The sequence below is a fragment of the Halichoerus grypus genome, chromosome 6 (genome assembly GCF_964656455.1).
Source record: "Halichoerus grypus chromosome 6, mHalGry1.hap1.1, whole genome shotgun sequence".
NCBI classification, from domain to species: Eukaryota; Metazoa; Chordata; class Mammalia; order Carnivora; family Phocidae; genus Halichoerus; species Halichoerus grypus.
Window position 1 is genome coordinate 65,645,405 of NC_135717.1, and position 22,420 is coordinate 65,667,824.

The following is a 22,420-nucleotide window of genomic DNA, read 5'->3' on the forward strand; positions in this document are numbered from 1 at the left end:
GACATCACAACATGACATCACAGTACTTTGGAATAGTCCTTCATAGAGTAGACAGTAAATACTTGTTGAATATCAAATTAACTATTTGTTGAACTACTTCTAACATCACTATAGCCTCAAACACTCGTTTTTCTAAAAAAGAAAAGGAGCCACAGCCCATCCTATTGATTCCAGGCACTAGAGATTTTAGATAATTTACCACCACTTGCTACCATCAATTCTAAACTAGCCTCCCCCCAATCTCTTCTTGAGCTCCTTCCAATCCATACACAAGCCTCCTTCCAATCTGTTCTCTACTCTTAACATGAGTAATCTTTTTTAAAAGTAAAAATGATAACGTCATCCCACAGCTTAAAACTTTCAGTGTCTTCTCATCAGCCTCATAAAAAAGACCAACATCCTTAACATAGCCTATAAAGCTTTATTTGATCTCATCCTTACCTAACTCCTCAAAGGTCACTCTCCCCTCTTTGCTCACTATACTCTAAAGTACACAGGTCTTTATCTTGTTCAAAATCACTCTGCTCTCACTCACCTTTGGGCCTATAGATATAATGTTTCTGTTCCCTCTGGTAAGCACATTGTTTTTCCTTCCCTCAAAACTTCTTGGTTAACATATATTCACTCGTCAGATCTCAACTCCAACATTACTTCTTTGACACACTAGGCTAGGTGGGGGCACCTTACATACATTCTCGGGTCAACATGTACTTCCCTAGATAAAGTTTATTAAATATGAATTAAATATTAAATATTAAATAAATGTGATTTATTTGATTGGGGGAAGCAAAGATTATCTTAAAGAAGAGATTATATCTGATTCACATAACACACTCTAGAATGTAATAAGCAGTAAAAAGTTGTTGAATAACAACAAAACAGGTGACAAATGAATGTATTCTGTCATACTGTGAACTATGTTACATACAATTATACATATTTCATTTTACTGAACATTTCTCTTAGAACTTGGGATCCTGGGAGCGCCTGGGTAGCTCAGTCATTAAGCGTCTGCCTTCAGCTCAGGTCATGGTTCCAGGGTCCTGGGATCGAGCCCCGCAGCGGGCTCCATGCTCGGCGGGAAGCCTGCTTCTCCCTCTCCCACTCCCCCTGCTTGTGTTCCCTCTCTCGCTGTGTCTCTCTCTGTCAAATAAATAAATAAAATCTTTAAAAAAAAAAATGTTCTTGAAGAAAGAGAGAAAAATACTAACTTTACTAAATCTTTGCCCTTAGGATGACTTATAATATTCTATGTGACAAAACGGGGAGTAAACATAAAACACTTTCGCATTCTAAGTATGATGGTTGCCTTTAGGCGAAAAAGCACTTGTGCAATTTATCTGCAAGCTGAAAAAGCCACTTTTCCATGGAACTTCAAAAAATGACTTCAAAAACGAGTTCATTGTTACTTCAAAAAACAACTAAAAAACTACGGTTATTAAGATGAGCCTATCACTTCAAGGAAAATAATTGGTAATATTTGTTGCCAATGCAAAATTCAAGCTTTCAAGCAAAAGTTAGAATTTTTGAAAACCTGTATCCGGGCGCCTGGGTGGCTCAGTTGGTTAAGCGACTGCCTTCGGCTCAGGTCATGATCCTGGAGTCCTGGGATCGAGTCCCGCATCGGGCTCCCTGCTCAGCAGGGAGTCTGCTTCTCCCTCTGATCCTCCCCCCTCTCATGTTCTCTCTCTCTGTCTCATTCTCTCTCTCAAATAAATAAATAAAATCTTTAATAAAAAAAAAAAAAAAAAACCTGTATCCATCAACATGAGCTTGAAAGCTCTTCCCTACTTTTCCAAATGACCTATACAACAATTTCTACTGTAACAGAGTACAAAATGTTTACTGATATGATTTCAGAGTCCACACTGCAACCAACCTTTAGGAAACTCTTATGTGCCAAGTTCTGATGAAATACCAACAAAAATTATCCACAGGGGTGCCTGGGTGGCTCAGTCGTTGAGCGTCTGCCTTTGACTCAAGTCATGATCCCAGTGTCCTAGGATCGAGCCCCGCATCGGGCTCCCTGCTCCGCGGGAAGCCTGCTTCTCCCTCTCCCCTCCCCCTGCTTGTGTTCCCTCTCTCGCTGTGTCTCTCTCTGTCAAATAAATAAATAAAATCTTTAAAAAAAAAACAAAAAAAAACAAAAATTATCCACAATTACATGCAAAAAATACTCCTTCCGAATCCAACTCCTTCCAACTACACAAGTGTATGAAGCCAGATTGTCTCATATACTTCATAAAATATCATAATAGATTGAATGCAGAAGCAGATGAGAATTTAGCTATTAGCTAGTCACTAAAGAGATTTGCAATCATGTAAAATAATGCCACTCTTCCTATTAAAGAATTTTTTTTGTTTTGGAAAATTATGGTTATTTTCAAAAAATATATTATTTACATTAAAATTATTAAACCCATTACATGTTATTTTAACTGAATTAATAAATATTTTAAACTTGGTCTTAATTTTTGGGGCACCTGGGTGGCTCAGTCGTTAAGCGTCTGCCTTCGGCTCAGGTCATGATCCCAGAGTCCTGGGATCAAGCCCCACATCGGGCTCCCTGCCTGCTTCTCCCTCTCCCGCTCCCCCTGCTTATGTTCCCTCTCTCACTGTCTCTCTGTCAAATAAATAAATAAAATCTTTTAAAAAATAAATAAACAAACTTGGTCTTAATTTTTGATACAGTAAATATTGATATAACTCACCTAAAGTTCTCTGAGGACCTCAATACTTCAAGAGTATAGAGTCCTGAGACCATAAGTTTCAGTACTATTGATCTATATTGTAGAAAACTGATCAAGAGATAAAGAAAAAGACATTCTAACACATCCTCCCCTACATATTCTCTGTTCAGTAAGACTTGGAAAAAATTGATTTTAACAAAAAGGTTTTAAGAATGTTTAAGAGGAGGGCACCTGGGTGGCTCAGATGGTTGGGCGTCTGCCTTCGGCTCGGGTCATGATCTCCAGCTCCTCGGATCGAGCCCCCTGTCAGGCTCCCGGCTCAGCGGGGAGTCTGCTTCTCGCTCTCCCTCTGCCTCTCTCCCTGCTTGTGCTCTGTCTCTCTCTCTCTCTCTCAAATGAATAAATAAAATCTTTAAAAAGTAAAAAAAAAAAATTTTTTTTAAAAGAATGTTTAAGAGGAATCACAGTTCATAACAACTGGAATTAAATCATTTCCTGAACAATCATCAGTGTTTTGATATCTTAATTATAACAAAGTAAACATTTAAACATAACATCTGCTAACAACACAATGGAAGGAACAGGTATAAGTAAATCAGAGATTTGTTTTTTTGTTCTGGAGAAAACTGAAGAACTCAGAGACTAATGAAAAACACCAGAATTGTCAGGCTGGAAGTCAAACACACAGGAACAAACTTTACTAAAAATCAGAATTGTCATCTGGGGATTAGGAGTGTACTTGTCATCATGAGTATCTGGTGATGCATAGAACTGTTGAATCACTACATTGTATACCTGAAACTAATATAACACTGTGTATTAAATAACTGGAATTAAAACTTAAAAATTTTTTTTAAAAATAGGGGCGCCTGGGTAGCTTGGTTGGTTAGAGCGTCTGCCTTCAGCTCCGGTCATGATTTCCAGGTTCTGGCATACAACCACACGTCAGGCTTCCTGCTTAGTGGGGAGTCTGCTTCTCCCTCTCCCTCTGCCCTTCCCTCCCACTCATACACACACAAATCTCTCAAATAAATTCTTTAAAAAAAAATTTTAATAAAAATAAAGAATTGTCACTCTGGACATAAGCTAGTTCAAAACAGAAGGTAAAAGACAGTTAAAGGCTGGTTACAATAAAACTAATTCATGATGGAATGAGGACTAGAACCAAGCTTCCAGACTTCTTTTTTTTTTTTTTTAATTTTATTTATTTGACATAGAGACAGAGAGAGAGGGAACACAAGCAGGGGGAGTAGGAGAGGGAGAAGCAGGCTTCCAGCTGAGCAGGGAGCCCGATGCAGGGCTCGATCCCCGGGCGCTGGGATCATGACCTGAGTTGAAGGCAGATGCTTAACCGCCTGAGCCACCCAGGCACCCCCAAGCTTCCAGACTTCTTTACACTTTATGAGAATTTATGTGCCAGGTATTGAGCAGGTAGTGGAGCTACAGAAATAAACAAGAAAAACCTGGTCCTGCTTTCTTGGAGATTGGCATCAAGCGTCAAACAGGTGCAATGAGTGCTACAGAGGATATAGGATTCTATGTGAGCATTTAACAGGGTATAAACTGAGGTCTCTAAGGAAGTAACCTCCTTATAAGTGTCATCTACCAACATCCATCACACTGGAGGGACTCTAACATCTGGCTCACTAATTCACCACTATTCATATCATTTTTCTTAGGTATGTCAACATACACTCAGATAATCCACCAAAAACCCTTGCCTCTCACTTGACCTCCTGAACTGAAACAATTTTTGTTCCATTTTTTTCTTCACCACAGTCGAAAACTCCCATGATCACAAGTAATTACATCAATTTCAAAAATCTAGATTTCAAAAATCCCACATTCTAAACACACAACTTCCATCTCTACAGTTTACTTACTCTAGTACCTCAATTCCAACTATCCTTTCATACCACAGCACTTCCCACTCATTAATCCTCCCAGTTTTTCACTACCCATGTCCCAACTAATATGTGCTGTTAAGTATAAAATACATCAGATTCCAAATACTTAGTACCAAAAAAAAAAAAAAAAACAGTAAAAGATCCCTTTAATTAACTATGCTGGTTGCTTATTGAAATAATTATTTTGGATGCACTAGGTCATTATAATTAATTTCAACCTGTTTCTTCATACTTTTTTAATGTGGCTATTAGAAAATTTTTAAATTACGTATGTGCCTCACATTATATTTATGTGAGACAGTGCTTATCTATTCTGTGATGACTCCTAAACGTTGATCACCAACTCTGACTCTTTCCTAAGCTCCAGAATGACCATCTGGCCTATTTGGTTGTCTAATTGGTATCTCATACTTAACAACCAGTACGCTTGATTATCCTCCCACACATGTACTACCATCCACTGACATACTTAGAAAAAAATTTGAACTACAAGTCATCCTTAGATTCCTTTCTTTCTTTCATACCCCATATCCAATCCATCAGTAAGTCCAGCTCTGCCTTAAAAATATCCAAGCTCTCCCCCCTTAATTCCCCACCCCACACTAAAGTATAAGCAATTCTCATTTCCTGCCTGGACTACCAGGATACCCTCCCTGCTGGTTGATTCTGCTCTTGCCTTCCCTTCATATATTTTTCACTCAGTAGCCTGAATGATTCTTTTAAAAAGTAAATCAAGTACTCTAATGATAACCCCAACACACTTGAATAAAATCAAACCTCTTTTCAAGGCCTTCAAGGCCCTACATAATCTGGCTCCTGACAATCTCTGACCTTTCTCCTACCAGTTTCCCTCTCACTAACTATCCTCTAGCCACATTACCCTTAGAAAGATTTTTCCCATCTTTCCTTTTCCACAGATCTTCACATGAAAGATGTCATATCTACCTTCCATGTCTCAGCTCTAATGTCACCTCCACATAGTACCACTCCCTAACTTCCTTAAAGAAGTCCTCCTTCCAATTCAAATTTTCTGTATCATCACCCCATTTAAGTATCTTTCTGGTGTTTTTTTTTTTTTTTAACCAGGTCAGAGTAATATTAGGTTTATTTGCTCTGTTGTATTTAATATTTTTAGTATAATTGACACACAATGTTACAGTAATTTCAGGTGTATAACACAGTGATTCCAGAGAAGTCTATACATTATGCTATGCTCACCACAAGTGTAGCTACCATCTGTCACCATACTATTACAGTATCATTTTATATTCTCTATGCTGTGCCTTTTATTCCTATGATTTATTCATTCCATAACTGGAAGCCTGTATCTCCCACTCCCCTTCATCCATTTTGCCCACACTCCCTTCCCTCTGGCAACCATCACTTTGTTCTATGTATTTACAAGTCTGATTCTACTTTTTGTTTACTCATTTGTTTTGTTTTTTAGATTCCACATGAGTTAAATCTTATGGTATTTGTCTTTCTTGGTCTGATTTATTTCACTTAGCATTATACCCTCTAGGTTCATCCATGTTATCACAAATGGCAAATTCTTGTCCTTTTCATGGCTGAATAATATTCCACTGTGTGTGTGTGTGTGTGTGTGTGTGTGTGTGTGTGTGCCACATCTTCCTTATCCATACATCTATCAATGGACATTTTGATTGCTTCCATATCTTGGCTATTGTAAATAATGCTGCAATAAACACAGGAGTGCATATATCTTTTCAAATTAGTGTTTTCATTTTCTTTGGGTAAATACCCAGAAGTGAAATTATTGGATCATATAGTATTTCTTTCTTTTTAACTTTTTTTTTTTTAAGATTTTATTTATTTATTTGAGAGAGACACAGCAAGAGAGGGGACACAAGCAGGGGGAGTGGGAGAAGCAGGCTTCCCACTGAGCAGGGAGCCCGATGCGGGGCTCGATCCCAGGACCCTGGGATCATGACCTGAGCCAAAGGCAGATGCTTAACAACTGAGCCACCAAGGCACCCCTGGATCATATAGTATTTCTAATTTTTTGAGGAAGTTACATACTGTTTTCCACAGTGGCTGTACCAATTTACATTCCCACCAACAGTGCACAGGGTTCCTTTTTCTCCACATCCTCACCAACACTTGTTATTTCTTGTCTTTTGTGATTCAAACCATTCTGACAGGTATAGGTGATATCATTGTGGTTTTGATTTGCACTTCCCTGATGATTAGTAATGTTGAGCCTCTTCCCATGTGTCTGTTGGCCATCTGCACAACTTCAGAAAAATATCAATTCAGGTCCTCTGCCCATTTTTTAATCACTTTGTTTTCCCATTTAATTTTCCAAACAGCACTTCTCCCTATCTAAACAGTCTTATTTTTTGGTGTTTATTGTCTGTCTCCTCATCCCTATAATGAAAACTTCCTAAGGGTAGGTACTTGGCCTTACTATAGTATCTCTGGGACCTAAGAGTACCTGACACATGGTAGGTACTCAAAGAATTTTTATCAAGTGAAGAATAAATACGTACAGTAATTTTCTCTGAACTACAAGACCTGACAAATGGTAATATTCAGACTGAGAAACAAGTTTTCTAGTGAGAGAACAACAGTTGAGAAGGCAGAAAAGAATGAAATTTCAAAAACTGAAAGACCAATATAACTGGTTAAGATGAGGGTAATGGGATGAATGCAGCAAGACAAGAAAAATAGGAGCTATGCTATCAAGGACCTCTTAGGTGTTACTGTGAGACTGTATACTTATGGGGAATTACTGAAAGATTTTTAAGCAGGGAGTGACATGATCAGATTTCTCTTTTGAAAATACCACTTGAGGGCGCCTGGGTGGCTCAGTTGGTTAAGCGACTGCCTTCGGCTCAGGTCATGATCCTGGAGTCCTGGGATCGAGTCCCGCATCGGGCTCCCTGCTCAGCAGGGAGTCTGCTTCTCTCTCTGACCCTCCCCCCTCTCATGCTCTCTCTCTCTCTCTCATTCTCTCTCTCAAATAAATAAATAAAATCTTTAAAAAAAAAAAAACAAAACAAAACAAAAGAAAATACCACTTGAGCCACAGTATAGATAATGGGAATGTGATCAGGGGAAGGTATGTGGTGATGTAAAGACAATTAGAAGCTATAGCAGTTGTCTAAGCTTTACACTGGGATGGATAGATGGAATAGGCCAATTGAAGAGATACTTACGAATCAACAGGACCTGTTACAGACGAACTGGGAGGAGAGGACAAAGACAAAGAGGAATAATGGAGTCAAGAATGATGCCTAGGTTTCTAATAAATGAGTGAATGGACAGTAGTAAAGGAGACTGGGGAAAGGTGATGAATTCAGTTTCTAGCATCTTAAGTTTGAGGCACCTGTGATTCAAACAAGCAGAGGTATCACAGGCCATTTAATACTTTAAGGTAGGGTGGGGAGTTGGACAAAATAAGTGAAAGGGAGTGGGAGCTATAGTCTTCAAGTTATGGAATGAATAAGTCACAGGGTAAAAGGTACAAATAGGGAAGATAGTCAATGATACTGGAATAGCATTGTATGGTAACGGATGGTAACTACACTGTAGTGAGCATAGCATAACATAGAGACTTCTCTGGAACCACTACCCTGAACATCTGAAACTAATTTAACATCATGTATTAACTACACTCCAAAAAAAAAAAAAAAAGAACACCTAGTACCTTAAAAAATAGTAAAGTTAAATTTTAAAAAAAATATTTAAAAGTAAAGGAGAACAAGGGGCTAGAAAGTAACAGGGAAAGTAGGAAAGAATGTCATTCACAAAAGCCAAAGGATTAGCTTTTCCAAAAAAGGGGAAATAATTGTGTGAAATGATGCTGAGAAGACAAGCAAAATGAGAACTAAACGGGGGTGCACATCTGGGTGGCTCAGTAGTGGGTTGAGTATCCGACTCTTGGTTTCAGCTCAAGTCATGATCTCAGGGTCGCTGAGATCAAGCCCCACACTGGGCTTGGGACTCTCTCTCCCTCTATCCCTCCCACTCGTGCACGCACATGCTCTCTCCCTCTCTAAAATAAATAAATAAATCCACGGGGAGCCTGGGTGGCTCAGTCGTTAAGCGTCTGCCTTCGGCTCAGGTCATGATCCCGGTGTCCTGGGATCGAGCCCTGCATCGGGCTCCCCGCTCCGCAGGAAGCCTGCTTCTCCCTCACCCACTCCCCCTGCTTGTGTTCCCTCTCTCGCTCTCTGTCAAATAAATAAATAAAATCTTTAAAAATAAAATAAAATAAAATAAATAAATAAATCTTTAAAAAATATCTACCATTAAAAAAAGAGAACTAAGCAGAGTTCAATGAATTTTGCAGCATGTAGATTACTGAACACAATTTCAGTGCAGCAGTGACGATGACAGACAAAACAGAACAGGTTAAAGAGTGAATGCAGGGGCGCCTGGGTGGCTCAGTCGTTAAGCGTCTGCCTTCAGCTTGGGTCATGATCCCAGGGTCTGGGATCGAGCCCCACATTGGGCTCCCTTCCCAATGGGAAGCGGGCTTCTCCCTCTCCCACTCCCCCTGCTTGTGTTCCCTCTCTCGCTGTCTCTCTCTCTGTCAAATAAATAAATAAAATCTTTAAAAAAAAAAAAAAAAGAGTGAATGCAAAGTGAGGAATGGAGAAAGGTGTAGACGATAATTTTAATAAAACTCTTAAGCAACATAGGTAAAAGAGCTCAGTTACTACATGGCTCTATGAAGTCAAAGGATAATTTTCTCATATGGGAAAGATTTGAGATGTTTTGATTCCAACTGCACAAATTCAATAGAGAAGGAAAGATATAAGAAGTGTAAGCCTTCTGAAAAGGTAAGAGAAAATGGCACTCAGAGCAAAGATAAGGACTGACCTTAGCTAGGAGGAAGGACATCTCTCCTCCATTACAAGAAGGAAGTAGAACAGGTTGGATAAGGATGCTAGTAGGCTTGGAGATGTAGTGGTAAGAAATTATATGTCATATAATGAGGACCATTTTCTCTATGGAATAAAAGATTAGAAAGAAAGATTTTAAAAGGGAAGAGAAAATTTAAAACAGTTTATGGTGAGCAGAAGAATATACTGATGTGAAAAATACAGTGGGATTGCTGGGCTATGTTAAGGGCCCACTTCTGAGTAGTAACCATGATTTTAAAATGGCACTCACAGGGGCACCTGAGTCAGATGGGCACCCAACTCTTAATTTCGGCTCATATCATGATCTCGGGGTCATGAGATGGAGCCCCTCATCAGCTCTGCACTCAGCAGGGAGTCTGATTCTCTCTCTCCCCCTCTCCTTCTGCCCCCCCATCATGCTCTCTCTAAAATAACTAAATCTTTAAAAAAAATAAAAAATAAAATGGCACTTATAAACCCTTTCCAGTACACAACTTTTTAAAATATGTATTTGTTATTGTCTTAGGTTGCTAATATTTGAACCAACAAGTATCTTTTTCCACATGACGCATTATATACATTTCCATGTTTACCTTTCTGGAAGACATTAATTCCGCATGGCACAAATAGAAAGTGTTCTCAAAAAGCACGTTTGGGGCACCTGGCTGGCTCAGTAAGATTCTTGATCTCAGTGTTGTGAGTTCAAGCCTCAGGCTGGGTGCAGAGATTACTTAAAAAAAAAATTTTAGGGGCACCTGGGTGGCTCAGTCAGTTAAGCATCTGCCTTCAGCTCAGGTCATGATCCCAGGGTCCTGGGATCGAGCCCCACATCGGGCTCCCTGCTCGGTGGGAAGCCTGCTTCTCCCTCTCCCACTCCCCCTGCTTGTGTTCCCCTCTCGCTGTGTATCTCTCTGTCAAAAAAATAAAATCTTTAAAAAAATAAATAAATAAAAATAAAATAAAATACATTATGACAAATATTTTCTGCCTTAATATGAGTTTACCAACTATACAGCAAAAACTTTCAACACATTCTTTAAAGGCTGTACACAGAAGTGTTTTTTTAAAGATTTTAAGTAATCTCTATACCCAACATGGAGCTCAAACTCACAACCCCAAGATCAAGAGTCACAAGCTCCACCAACTTGTAACTGTCTAAGCCATGTGTATTTCTAAAAAATTTAAAATTTGTGCAATTACCATATTTAATATTACTTTGGTAATCAGGGGGGAAATTAAGCTTATAAATAAAATGAAAAATTAGGGGCGCCTGGGTGGCTCAGTCATTAAGCATCTGCCTTCTGCTCACGTCATGATACCAGGGTCCTGGGATCAAGTCCCGCATCTGGCTCCCTGCTCCGCGGGGAGCCTGCTTCTCCCTCTCTCACTCCCACTGCTTGTGTTCCCTCTCACTGTGTCTCTCGCTGTCAAATAAATAAATAAAATCTTTAAAAATAAAATAGGGGTGCCTGGGTGGCTCAGTCGTTAAGCGTCTGCCTTCGGTTCAGGTCATGTTCCCAGAGTCCTGGGATCGAGCCCCGCATCGGGCTCCCTGCTCCGCGGGAAGCCTGCTTCTCCCTCTCCCACTCCCCCTGCTTATGTTCCCTCTCTTGCTGTGTCTCTCTCTGTCAAATAAATAAATAAAATCTTTAAAAATTTTTTAAAAATAAAAAATAAAACAAAATGAAAAATTAGGCTCTAAGTCTTATTTTCTATCAATTTACAATGAAATTCTGAGTATATGTTCATGCCTGGAATTCCCTCATTACACTGCAATATAATGGTACTACAGTACAAACCTAAGTTATATATTTCACAACAAGAGTATTATAAACCACTCCTAGGTGTACATATGCCAAAGAACTGCAAAGAGGCACTCAAATAAATACCATACATGAATATTTATAGCAATACCATTCACAATAGCCAAAAGATAGAAACAACTCAAATATCCATCAATGGATGACATACACTCAGTCATAAAAAGGGACTAAGTACTAACACATGCTATAAAATGCTATAAAATGAATGAATCTCAAAAATATTATACTTACTCTGAAGGGAAAGAAGCCAGAAACAATTGTATAATTCCACTTATATGAACTATATAGAATAGGTAAATTCAGAGAGAGAGACAGCAAATTGGTGGATGCAGGTACTAGGTGGGTAGGGATAGAGACAAACTGCTTAATGAGTACAAGGTTATTTTGAGGGGTCATAAAAATGTTTTGGAACTAGATCAAGGTGATGATTGCACAACACTGTAAATGTACTAAATACCATTGAACTATATACTCTAAAATGGTTGGTTTTATATTATATGAATTATACCTCAATAAAAAAAATTCCACTTGGGAGCTCCCCTCTACTTGCTATGTGGAATGATCCCGAATTCATGAATTGCTTAATAAAGCCAATTAAATCCTCAAAAAAAAAAAAAAACTTCCATTACAAACCAAATAATATAGCTATATCTAATCAACCTGTGGCAGGAATCACTAACAAAATTAGCTGTAAGTTAAAAATATGTTGGGACGCCTGGGTGGTTCAGTTGGTTAGATGTCTGCCTTCAGCTCAGGTCATGATCCCAGGATCCTGGGATTGAGTCCCACCACGGGCTCCTTGCTCAGCAGAAAGCCTGCTTCTCTGTCTGCCAGGCTACCTGTGCTCTCTCTGACAAATAAATAAATTTTTTTTTTTAAAACTAAAAATATGTTAACTGTAAATATATATACATATATTAATTATTTTAGAGGTCTTTACCTTCTGTCACAAGTAAATTATAGTTAACATTCATTATCTTTTTTCTCTACATATAAAAGTTATGCAATGGATTTAATAATAAGCCTTTATCTTTTAGTGGAATATACTAAAATATTTATGGATAAAATGATATGTAAAAGATAGGCTTTTTTTTTTTTTTTAAGATTTTATTTATTTGACAGAGACACAGCGAGAGAGGGAACACAAGCAGGGGGAGTGGGAGAGGGAGAAGCAGGCCTCCTGCCGAGCAGGGAGCCCAATGCAGGGCTCGATCCCAGGACCCTGGGATCATGACCTGAGCCGAAGGCAGACGCCCAACGACTGAGCCACCCAGGCGCCCCAAAGATAGGCTTTTTAATAATAGTAGGGAGATTTAAGAGGAATATAGATAAAAGGAGACTCACCATGAGTTAATAATTGTTAAAGGTGGGTGATGAACATTTGAGGTTTCATTATATATTCTCTCCATTTCTGAATGTTTAAAATTTTCCATAATAACTTTTTAATTATTGTGTTAATTATTGGTAAAATAAGATTTAAAATTAGTTTCTTTATACATTAAGTTATATTTGAAATAATCCTACCAATATTCCTTAATCAACATAAATCACAATTCTGCCAACATTTGAAGTTGCTAAAGCTCAGATACATATCAAAATTAGAATCTATTTGGGGCGCCCGGGTGGCTCAGTCGTTAAGCATCTGCCTTCAGCTCAGGTCATGATCCCAGGGTCCTGGGATCAAGCCCCGCATCGGCCTCCCTGCTCTGCAGGAAGCCTGCTTCTCCCTCTCCCACTCCCCCTGCTTGTGTTCCTGCTCTCACTCTCTCTCTGTCAAATAAATAAATAAAATCTTTTAAAAAAAAATTAGAATCTGTTTGATAACAAATACATATTATTTTTCTAAGGATGTTTTATTTTGCTTTCAAATTTTCTTCACAAACTTCAATTTACTACTTCATTTTGTAAGAAAGAAAACTTCATTTTGTAAATAGAGAAAATTAGTAGATCCAAAGTTAACTGTACTTATTTCAGTTGACACAGAGTGGTAACACTAAAAAACTTGAATAGAAAATTTCAAGTCTCCTTTCTAAGGAATTAATGTTTACTGTTAAAATGATCAGATCAGCTATTTCCTTTAAAAATGAAATCCAGGGGCACCTGGGTGGCTCAGTCGGTTAAGCGTCTGCCTTTGGCTCAGGTCATGGTCCCAGGGTCCTAGGATCGAGCCCTGCATCGGGCTCCCTGCTCCGCAGGAAGCCTGCTTCCCCCGCTCCCACTCCCCCTGCTTGTGTTCCCTCTCTCGCTGTCTCTCTCCCTCTGTCAAATAAATAAATAAAATCTTTTAAAAAATAAATAAAATAAAATAAAATAAAAATGAAATCCAGGGGTTCCTGGGTGGCTCGGTTGGTTAAGCTTCTGCCTTCGGCTCAAGTCATGATCCCAGGGTCCTGAGATGGAGCCCCGCATCGGGCTCCCTGCTCAGCGGGGAGTCTGTCTTTCCCTCTCCATCTGCCTCTCCCCCAGCTCATGCTCTCTCTCACTCTCTCCTGCTCTCAATGAAATGAAATGAAATCCAGGATGCCTGCGTGGTTGAGTCGGTTAAGCGTTTGCCTTCAGCTCAGGTCATGATCCCAGAGTCCTGGGATTAAGTACAGCATCGGGCTCCTTGTTCAGCAGGGAGTCTGCTTCTTCCTCTTCCCCCTGTTCATGTTCACTATCTCTCTCTCTTTCTCTCAAATAAATAAAATCTTTAAAAAAAAAAAAAACTTTAAATAAATAAAAATAAAATCCAATAATTACTATTTTCCAAATGTTTTATCTTCTCAATGCTGTAATTTTTTTTTTTTTAAAAGTAGACTCCATGCTGGGCTCCAACCCAGGGCTGGAAACTCATGACGCTGAGATCAAGACCTGAGCTGAGATCAAGAGTTGGCCGCTTACCGACTAAACCACCCAGGCACCCCTTAATGCTGTGATTTTTTTTAAATCCCTTATTTTTTGATATAGTGTCTTAATAAATAATTAGGGACTAAAAAATTTCTAGTTCTGGGGTTTGACTATTATTTCTTCTAAAATCAAACACTTCAATGGAGATCAAAATCGACACAAAAAGACATTAGAAAAACTATACAACTCCCCCAAAATTCAAACTTTTTTTTTTTAAGTTTTTTTTCTTTTTTTTTCCCCCAGTAATCTCTATAGCCAACATGGGGCTCAAAGCCACAACTCAGAGCTCAAGAGCAAGATCAAGAGTCGCATGCTTTTCAGACTGACTGAGCCAGCCAGGCACTCTTCAAACTTTTTTAATGACCCTAAATTAGCATTTAACTATTACTTTAAACTTACTTTTCATACCAACATGGAATTTTTATGGAATTACATCTACATAATCTAATGTTTGATTCAACCTCTTCTCCCAATGTTAGTGCTCTTCCTTTCTGGCTAATATATTTCTGTCTGTTAACTCACAGATGTAATTCCAAGGACAAATTTCACTCAAGATAGATAAAAAGGGTTATTCTAAATAATTGAGATTAGGATGGATTGGAAATGGTAGGGTTATTCCAACCACAACCACAGATCAGACCGCCATTTGTTCAAATACCTTTCTTCCACTACAAGAAGTATTAGCATTCTTCAGCTCTCAGAACCAAATGGAGGAAGCAGACGCACACAGAAGGAATTAAAAAGTGTCATCATCCTGAGGGACCAGGATGTCCAAAAGACACAAGCATGCTAAAACTCAGGATCTAAACAGATCAGGACTAGACCAAAGCACCACAGGTAAAGTTCTTATTAGTATTAAAGTTACAAAAGGAAAAAGGAGAGGACATTAATTTTATTTATCGTTTTTAAGATTTTATTTATTTTGGGGCACCTGTGTGGCTCAGTCGTTAAGCATCTGCCTTCAGCTCGGGTTGTGATCTCAGGGTCCTGGAATTGAGCCCCGCATCGGGCTCCTTGCTCAGGGGGGACCCTCATTCTCCCTCTCCCACTTCCCCTACTGTGTTCTTACTCTCACTGTCTCTCTCTGTCAAATAAATAAATAAAATCTTTTTTTTTTTTTTAAGATTTTATTTATTTGACAGAGAGAGACACAGCGAGAGAGGGAACACAAGCTGGGGGAGTGGGAGAGGGAGAAGCAGGCTTCCCGCAGAGCAGGGAGCCCGATGCGGGGCTCGATCCCAGGACCCCGGGATCATGACCCAAGCCAAAGGCAGACGCTTAATGACTGAGCCACCCAGGCGCCCCAATAAATAAACTCTTTAAAAAAAAAAAAGATTTTATTTTGATTGGGGAGGGTTAGAGGAGGGAGAGAGAATTTCAAGCAGATTTCACACTGAGCACAGAGCCCAACGCAGGGCTTCATCTCACCACCCTGAGATCATGACCTGAGTGGAAACCAAGAGTCAGACGCTTAACTGACTGAGCCACCCAGGCGCTCCAGGACATTAGTTTTAACACAAACTTTCAAATGACATACAGCCCTAAAAAATAATCCGTATTCTTGAGAGTATTATTATTAAGAATTGATATAATATTCTATCCTTATGAACGGACTTTTGTAAGACCTAACATGCAAGGTCAGATCCTATCTGCTTCACTGCAACATTAATAAACATGTTGTGGGGGCGCCTGGGTGGCTAAGTCGTTAAGCGTCTGCCTTCGGCTCAGGTCATGATCCCAGGGCCCTGGGATCAAGCCCCGCATCGGGCTCCCTGCTCCGCGGGGAGCCTGCTTCTCCCTCTCCCACTCCCCCTGTTTGTGTTCCCTCTCTCGCTGTGTCTCTGTCAAATAAATAAAATCTTTAAAAAAATAAAAATAAAAAATAAACAAACATGTTATGACATGGTATAGATCAATCTAACAACTAACTGAGGATCTGCCATAAAATTACCTAAAGCCCTGTTTTGAAAAAAATAAATAAAATTTAAAAATAAAGTCCTGGGGCACATGGCTCAGTTGGTTAAGCATCTGCCTTTGGCTTGGGTCGTGATGTTGGGGTCCTGGGATCAAGCCCCACATGGGGCTCCCTGCTCAAGGGGGTGTCTGCTTCTCCTTCTGCCTCTGCCCCTTCCCCCACTCATACTCTCTCACTCAGTCTCTGTCAAATAAAATATTTTTTAAAAAGCCCTGTATTTACTTTAAATATAATTGTCGTAACATTAGTTTCACATGTACATCATTCAGTATGTGTATATACTGCAAAATGATCACCACAATAAATCTAGTTAACATCCATCACCACACAGTTGTAACTTTTTTTCTTTCCTGTGGTGAAAATTTTTAAGATCCATTCTCTTAGCAACTTTCAAATGCACAAATGTCACCACACTGTACATTACTAAAAGCCTATTTAATTCACTTAGATTTCCAACCTAGATCTCTAATTTCACAAGCCCCTGCTGTACTCAAAATGCAAAGTGCAATTCTAAGAATTACACCATTTCCAATCCATCCTAATCTCCTTATCATTTTGACTGTCTTTACCTGAACCTAATTCGTGTGGAAATCAGAAGTAACCATATTATTTCAAGACTTTTTTGTTAACTTCTACTAATTTTGTTTAAAGATTTTATTTATTTATTTATTTGAGAGAGAGAGCGCAAACACAAGCAGGGGGAGGGGCAGAGAGAGGGAGAAGCAGACTTCTCGCTGAGCAGGGAGCCCAATACGGGGCTCAATCTCAGGACCAGGAGATCATGACCTGTCCCAAAGGCAGAAGCTTAATCAACAGAACCACCCAGACGCCCCTGTTAACTTCCACTAATTATTCTACAAATTTTATCACAATTGCAAAGCTGAATCAGAATTTAAAAAACAGACAAGGATGTATAGAAAGGAAAAGGATCCACTAAGCTCAATGAAAAACTAGCCTGATCCCTATAATTCAGCACTTTGGTGATGAAGGCAAGCCCCCAAATTACAAACATACCTGTTCTTATATTTCCAACTTGGAACTCAGAAGAAACAATGATAAAATAGTTGTTAGGTTCCTAGACTTGCCCAACAAGAGTCTATTTATCCCATGACATTTTTTTTTTTTTTAAGATTTTATTTATTTATTTGACAGAGCGATAGAGAGCAGGAACACAAGCAGGGGTAGTGAGAGAGGGAGAAGCAGGCTTCCCGCTGAGCAAGGAGCCCGACGCAGAACTCGATCCCAGGACCCCGGGATCATGACCCGAGCTGAAGGCAGACGCTTAACGACTGAGCCACCCAGGCGTCTCTCCCATGACACTTCTGAATTAGTCTCTTGAGTTCTAGACTCATTCGAGTCTGGAGACAGTGTGATATGGTAAGACTGTAGCCTGTGGAGCCTCTCAGAGTTAGGCAGAAACCCTGACTGCCAATTACTAACTGTATAATCAAACAAAATTCATTTAACTTTTCTGACTTCTAATTTCCTCATCTGTGAGGATACTGCCTATCATGGAGAGTTTTTGTAAGGATTAAAGATAATACAAATCAACCAGCAAAGACTACGACAGAGTAGGTACTCAATAAATAGAAGCGATTATAGTACCCTCTTCACACCAGCTTTTTATCCTCTATGCTGAGGTAAATACCCCAGTCAGTATTCATTAAAAGGAACTGAGGAGGGGCGCCTGGGTGGCTCAGTCGTTAAGCGTCTGCCTTCGGCTCAGGTCATGGTCCCTGGGTCCTGGGATCAAGCCTCACATCGGGCTCCCTGCTCTGTGGGAAGCCTGCTTCTCCCTTTCCCACTCCCCCTGCTTGTGTTCCCTCTCTCGCTGTGTCTCTCTCTGTCAAATAAATAAATAAAATCTTTAAAAAAAAAAAAAAAGAAAAAAAAAGGAACTGAGGATATGGAATCAGAAAATCTGGGTTTGATTCCAGACACTGTCTAATACAAGATACGGAATTTTAGGCTAGGCATTTGATGCCTCTTAACTGCAGACTGATCATCTGTTAAAAAAAAGAAAATCATAGAATTATTGTAATAATTGACATTATTTATAACTGGCATACACTGTACAGTATCACAAACATTAGCTTTTACCTACTCCAAAGTATTCCTTCTCAAAAATTACCTGCCTTCCAAGATCAAATGTGCATAATGAGCAATGAGCATAAGCTAACATCATGGAAAAAGAAAAACAAGGTAAACTAAGTAGCTCACTGATGATATCCCCTTCATACTCCCAGACTTTAGAATATACTTGTTAGGGTCGCCTGGGTGGCTCAGTCGTTAAGCATCTGCCTTCAGCTCAGGTCATGATGCCAGGGTCCTGTGATGGAGTCCCGCATGGGGTTCCTTGCTCAGCGGGAGCCTGCTTCTCCCTCTGCTGCTCCCCCTGCTTGTGATCTCTCCCTCTCTCTCTCTCTGACAAATAAATAAATAAATAAAATCTTAAAAAAAAAAAAAAAGTCCCAGATTTTAAAAAAAGGAATATACTTGTTAACCCAAATGTAGCTCTGGTTGGGGGAATGCCAGGCAGAAAAATTAACAAGTTAAGTTGTACGGAAGACTTGTATGTCTTTCCCCAATCTAGCAATCTGCATGCTGAGAAACTTTTCTTAAGCAGTTTCTACTCCTTTTCACTTAGCTTACCTTCCTGTTCCCCAAAACAGTTCCCATGACAAAGGCAATACAGACCCTAAAGTAGAGCAAAGAGAACTGGCCAGAAGAGTGTGTGCAAGTTGAGGAGTACTGTCCTTGACACAACCCACCAGAAAAACTCAAACTAAAGACAGAAAAAGGCAAAGATTATTCCTCATGTCTTTATAAAAAATATTTTATATTTTGAATATTATTTCCCCATAGCAATTTCAAAAGCCCCATCCTTTTTACAATAATAGACTCTTTTGAGAAGTTTCGCTATTAATAAAATAATTTAATAATTAAAGTCAACAGGACCCGACGAGCTAAGAACATGCTCTAGCTCAACTGCACTACAGCCAAAAGAATTTGTCTGCTAAACAACTCACCTGAACTGAACTGTAGGAAAACAAAACAAAAATTGAACTCAGGATAAAAATCACCCAGGCAATAAATTAACTCATCTTGGGTATAAAAAATTCTCAAAACACAAGTGACTGCCTATTTTCCCTGAGAGGTTGTATGTTTATGTAGGATGTTGGTTATAACCCAATCAGGGTCACAGAAAGGATATAGAAAGATCTCAAAAGACATCTAAATGGGTATTTCTAGCACTATTTGTTTCCTATTCACAGCACCAAAGTTAGCAGCACAGCATGCCACAAAGACAGCTACTGTATCAACTTCCACAGTCTCCATCATCTTCTGAGCCTTTCTGAGCCTGACCCCACCTGAGCATCTCAGGAAAGCAGCGAGAAGCCTGCATCATGCTGCCCAAGGTTTCAAGGCGACTAAAATAAACATTGTGTGAATTTCATCTCCCACCACCACCCCCCCCACCACCACCACCACAGGAAAATCAGAATACCTCACTGGTGTCAAGTTTAGAACAACCAAAAACAATTTGGGGCCACCGGCAATGGCTATGACACCATGGTACTAACATGTTTAAGAGAGACTACAGGAGAAATACCATGATTTCTCTTAACTAGGAATATTACCAATAAAGTTTAAAAGTGCTTCAGAGCTACATGATAGTGGCAAGAGAAGAGAACAAGGTCAGGGAGGAAAAAAATGAAAACCTTACAGCACACAACTACCTGAAAAAAAAGTAGTCAACAGACAAGTTAAAACACGTTTGCATTTGCCAACACATAGCAGTTACCACACCATACATTTGTCAGATTTCCCAACACGCAAAACAAAAGAAGCCACCCTTTTATGAAGTACTCATTTACTGACTTCTACAAAGAAATGACTTTTCCGGATTGGGGGCAAATTAACTTCCTGTGCTTTCACTCTGACTTTCAAAATCTTCAAAACCTTCAGCAAATTGAGATTCACCTCAATTTTAAGGCTTTTTCGTGTTAGGTTGAATACACGTTGTATGTGTTAATATCAAAACTACAAGACCACTTCTCTCTTTGAAAACTATATTCACGTTCCTATAGATTTTAGAATATTTTTTTAAAAGGCTAACTACAAAGTTTGCAAAAACAAGTAATACAGTAGACCGTGGTGGGCATTCAACAAGTTTATCAGAACTCCTACTAAAGTAAAAGCTTGAAGAAGTTTATGAGATAAATTCCTACTGCTGATACTGAAGATAGAACGTTACTAATATGGAAATTGAGAAATATTCAAAATATTCTGAAAACAGTATCTCCTTCTAAAAATAAAACCATTTGCCAACACAGAAAACTACTGGTTCTTAAAAATGATAATCACGTGGGAGGCATTTCTATAAATACTTAAGTTCTGTATCGCAATAACCCGATTCTTTCAAAGCACGTTTGGGTTATGTCTTATCCTAACAAGAGAATTTTTGATGCCATTATATTGATACAAAGGACTCTCTGCTCTTTATTTGCTTCTATAGCAAACTGTTGGTTTACCCAGTTAAAGATCTACAAACCAAACCAAAACATAAATCACTTTCAATCATTAAAATAAAAACAAACGAGAATCTGTCATAAATAAGGGCTCAAGAATGCCCTAATAAATTACAATAACATTTAATCTTATGGTCCTAGGACTAAATATGTTCGATAATCTATCTGGATTCATATTCTATGCATTTACTTAGGTCGGAAAGAGAAAAACCTCAGAAAATAAGCAACCGGCGGTTACAACCGTTCTATTTTAAGTTACTTATAAAGCCAACAGTTCAAGAACTTTTGGGGAAGAGTAAGACATTTTTCCCAGTAGTTAAGAATAATTTACGTTTTATAATAACGATAGTCCTAACAAGCTCTAGAATACATTATGGTGGGGCGGAAGTGAAAATGATGAGAGGGGAAAAAACCCGACTTGAAAACGGAGAGCCAGGCAAATTTACAAACCTTCAATTAAAGGAATTTTGAGATTAACTTCTCTTATACGCCCTCCCTCACTCCCCACCCGCTTCCTCCTCTCCTCGGGGAGGTCTGTGTAATGTGACTCATGACAAATTTTTTAAAAAATAAATAAATAAAAGACACACCCTCTGGGTTGAACTGACATAATCGCCCCCACCCCGCCCTCCCCCGACACACACCCCGCTTTTCCTCTCCCTTCTGCCGCTCCTCCCCGCGCCTCGTCCCTGCCCTTTCCTCTCCCCGTCCTAGACCCCTCTCGGGACGGAGGGGCAGCCGGCTCTCCCACACAGGAGTCCAGCGAATGGAAGGCTGCCGAGGGCAGCGCGCGACCCGGGGGGCCCAGCCCGAAGGGAGGCGGACAGCAGGGGGGCGCCGGGCTGCGGCGGCGGCGAGCTCCGGGTTCCCTCGCCCATTTTCTCTCTCCCCTTCTATCGGTTTCAACCACCACAGCCACTTCCTGTATCGCAGCCCGACTCCCTCAGCCCGGCCACTTGCTCTCCCCGGCTGGGGGTTGGGGTTGGGGCTGAGGCAGCCGCTGAGGTTAGGGCAGTTCCCCACCCCGCCCAGTGGGCTGGTCACTCGGGCGGCAGGCTGTGGATCCTCGGCCCGGCCGGCCAGCGCCCGCCCGCCCGCGCGCCCGCGCTCCTCACCTGTATGTAGTTGTTTTCACAGTAGTCCGCCACCCGGGTCAGATTCTGGTAACTCTCTATCAGCGCCCTCTTGCCAGACGGGATCTCCTCCTCTAGTAACATCTGCAGCTCTGCCATTTTCCACCCCTCTGCATCGCTTCCTCTCGCGTTAAAGAGACAGAGGCAGCAAGGTCCGCCGAGGAGCCGAGCACCTCACAGCCCGGATACAAACCGCCTACCGCCCTCCCGCCTGGTATTGTGGGACGGCACCTCCTCCTCTTCCTCCTCACTCTCTCCACCCCGCTCCACTCACTTCGCGCAGCCGCCTCAATCCCGTTCTCTCGCGAGCCCTCACGTTTTCCCTCCTCCTCCCCGCCACCACGGGATTTTTTTTTCTTTGCATGGTCTTCTGGGAATTGTAGTCTCTCGCGGTCTAAGCGGCCCATCGAAAGCGCATGCGTTTAGGGGAGCCTCCGAAAAAGAACGGGGAGGAGCGTAAAGGACAGCCCAGGGAGGAAGTTTAAGTGCGAAGTTTCCCGACATCTCCGGCAGGTGGCGCCACAGGGTGACTCTAGAGAATAAAATCCTTTCCCCGAGAAGGCTGTGAAAATTGGCAGAATTCGCTTGGTTAGGAAATGT

The 22,420-nt window shown here is 40.3% G+C and overlaps 1 protein-coding gene across 10 annotated transcripts in view; it reads right to left on the reverse strand.

Annotated features, from left to right (window-relative positions):
* ABI1 (abl interactor 1) overlaps positions 1-22,112 on the reverse strand; it is a 133,490-nt gene extending 111,378 nt beyond the window's left edge. For 6 of the 10 annotated variants that reach the window (XM_078075273.1, XM_078075271.1, XM_078075268.1 and 3 more), the window contains exon 1: positions 21,803-22,106. In XM_078075273.1, the coding sequence (XP_077931399.1) occupies positions 21,803-21,919 (117 nt within the window). In that variant the 5' untranslated portion in view covers positions 21,920-22,106. Of the gene's footprint in view, positions 1-21,802 lie in introns of all 10 variants that reach the window. The other 4 variants (XM_078075265.1, XM_078075267.1, XM_078075264.1 and 1 more) reach the window with 2 other exon arrangements.
* Between the last annotated feature and the right edge of the window lie 308 nt (positions 22,113-22,420).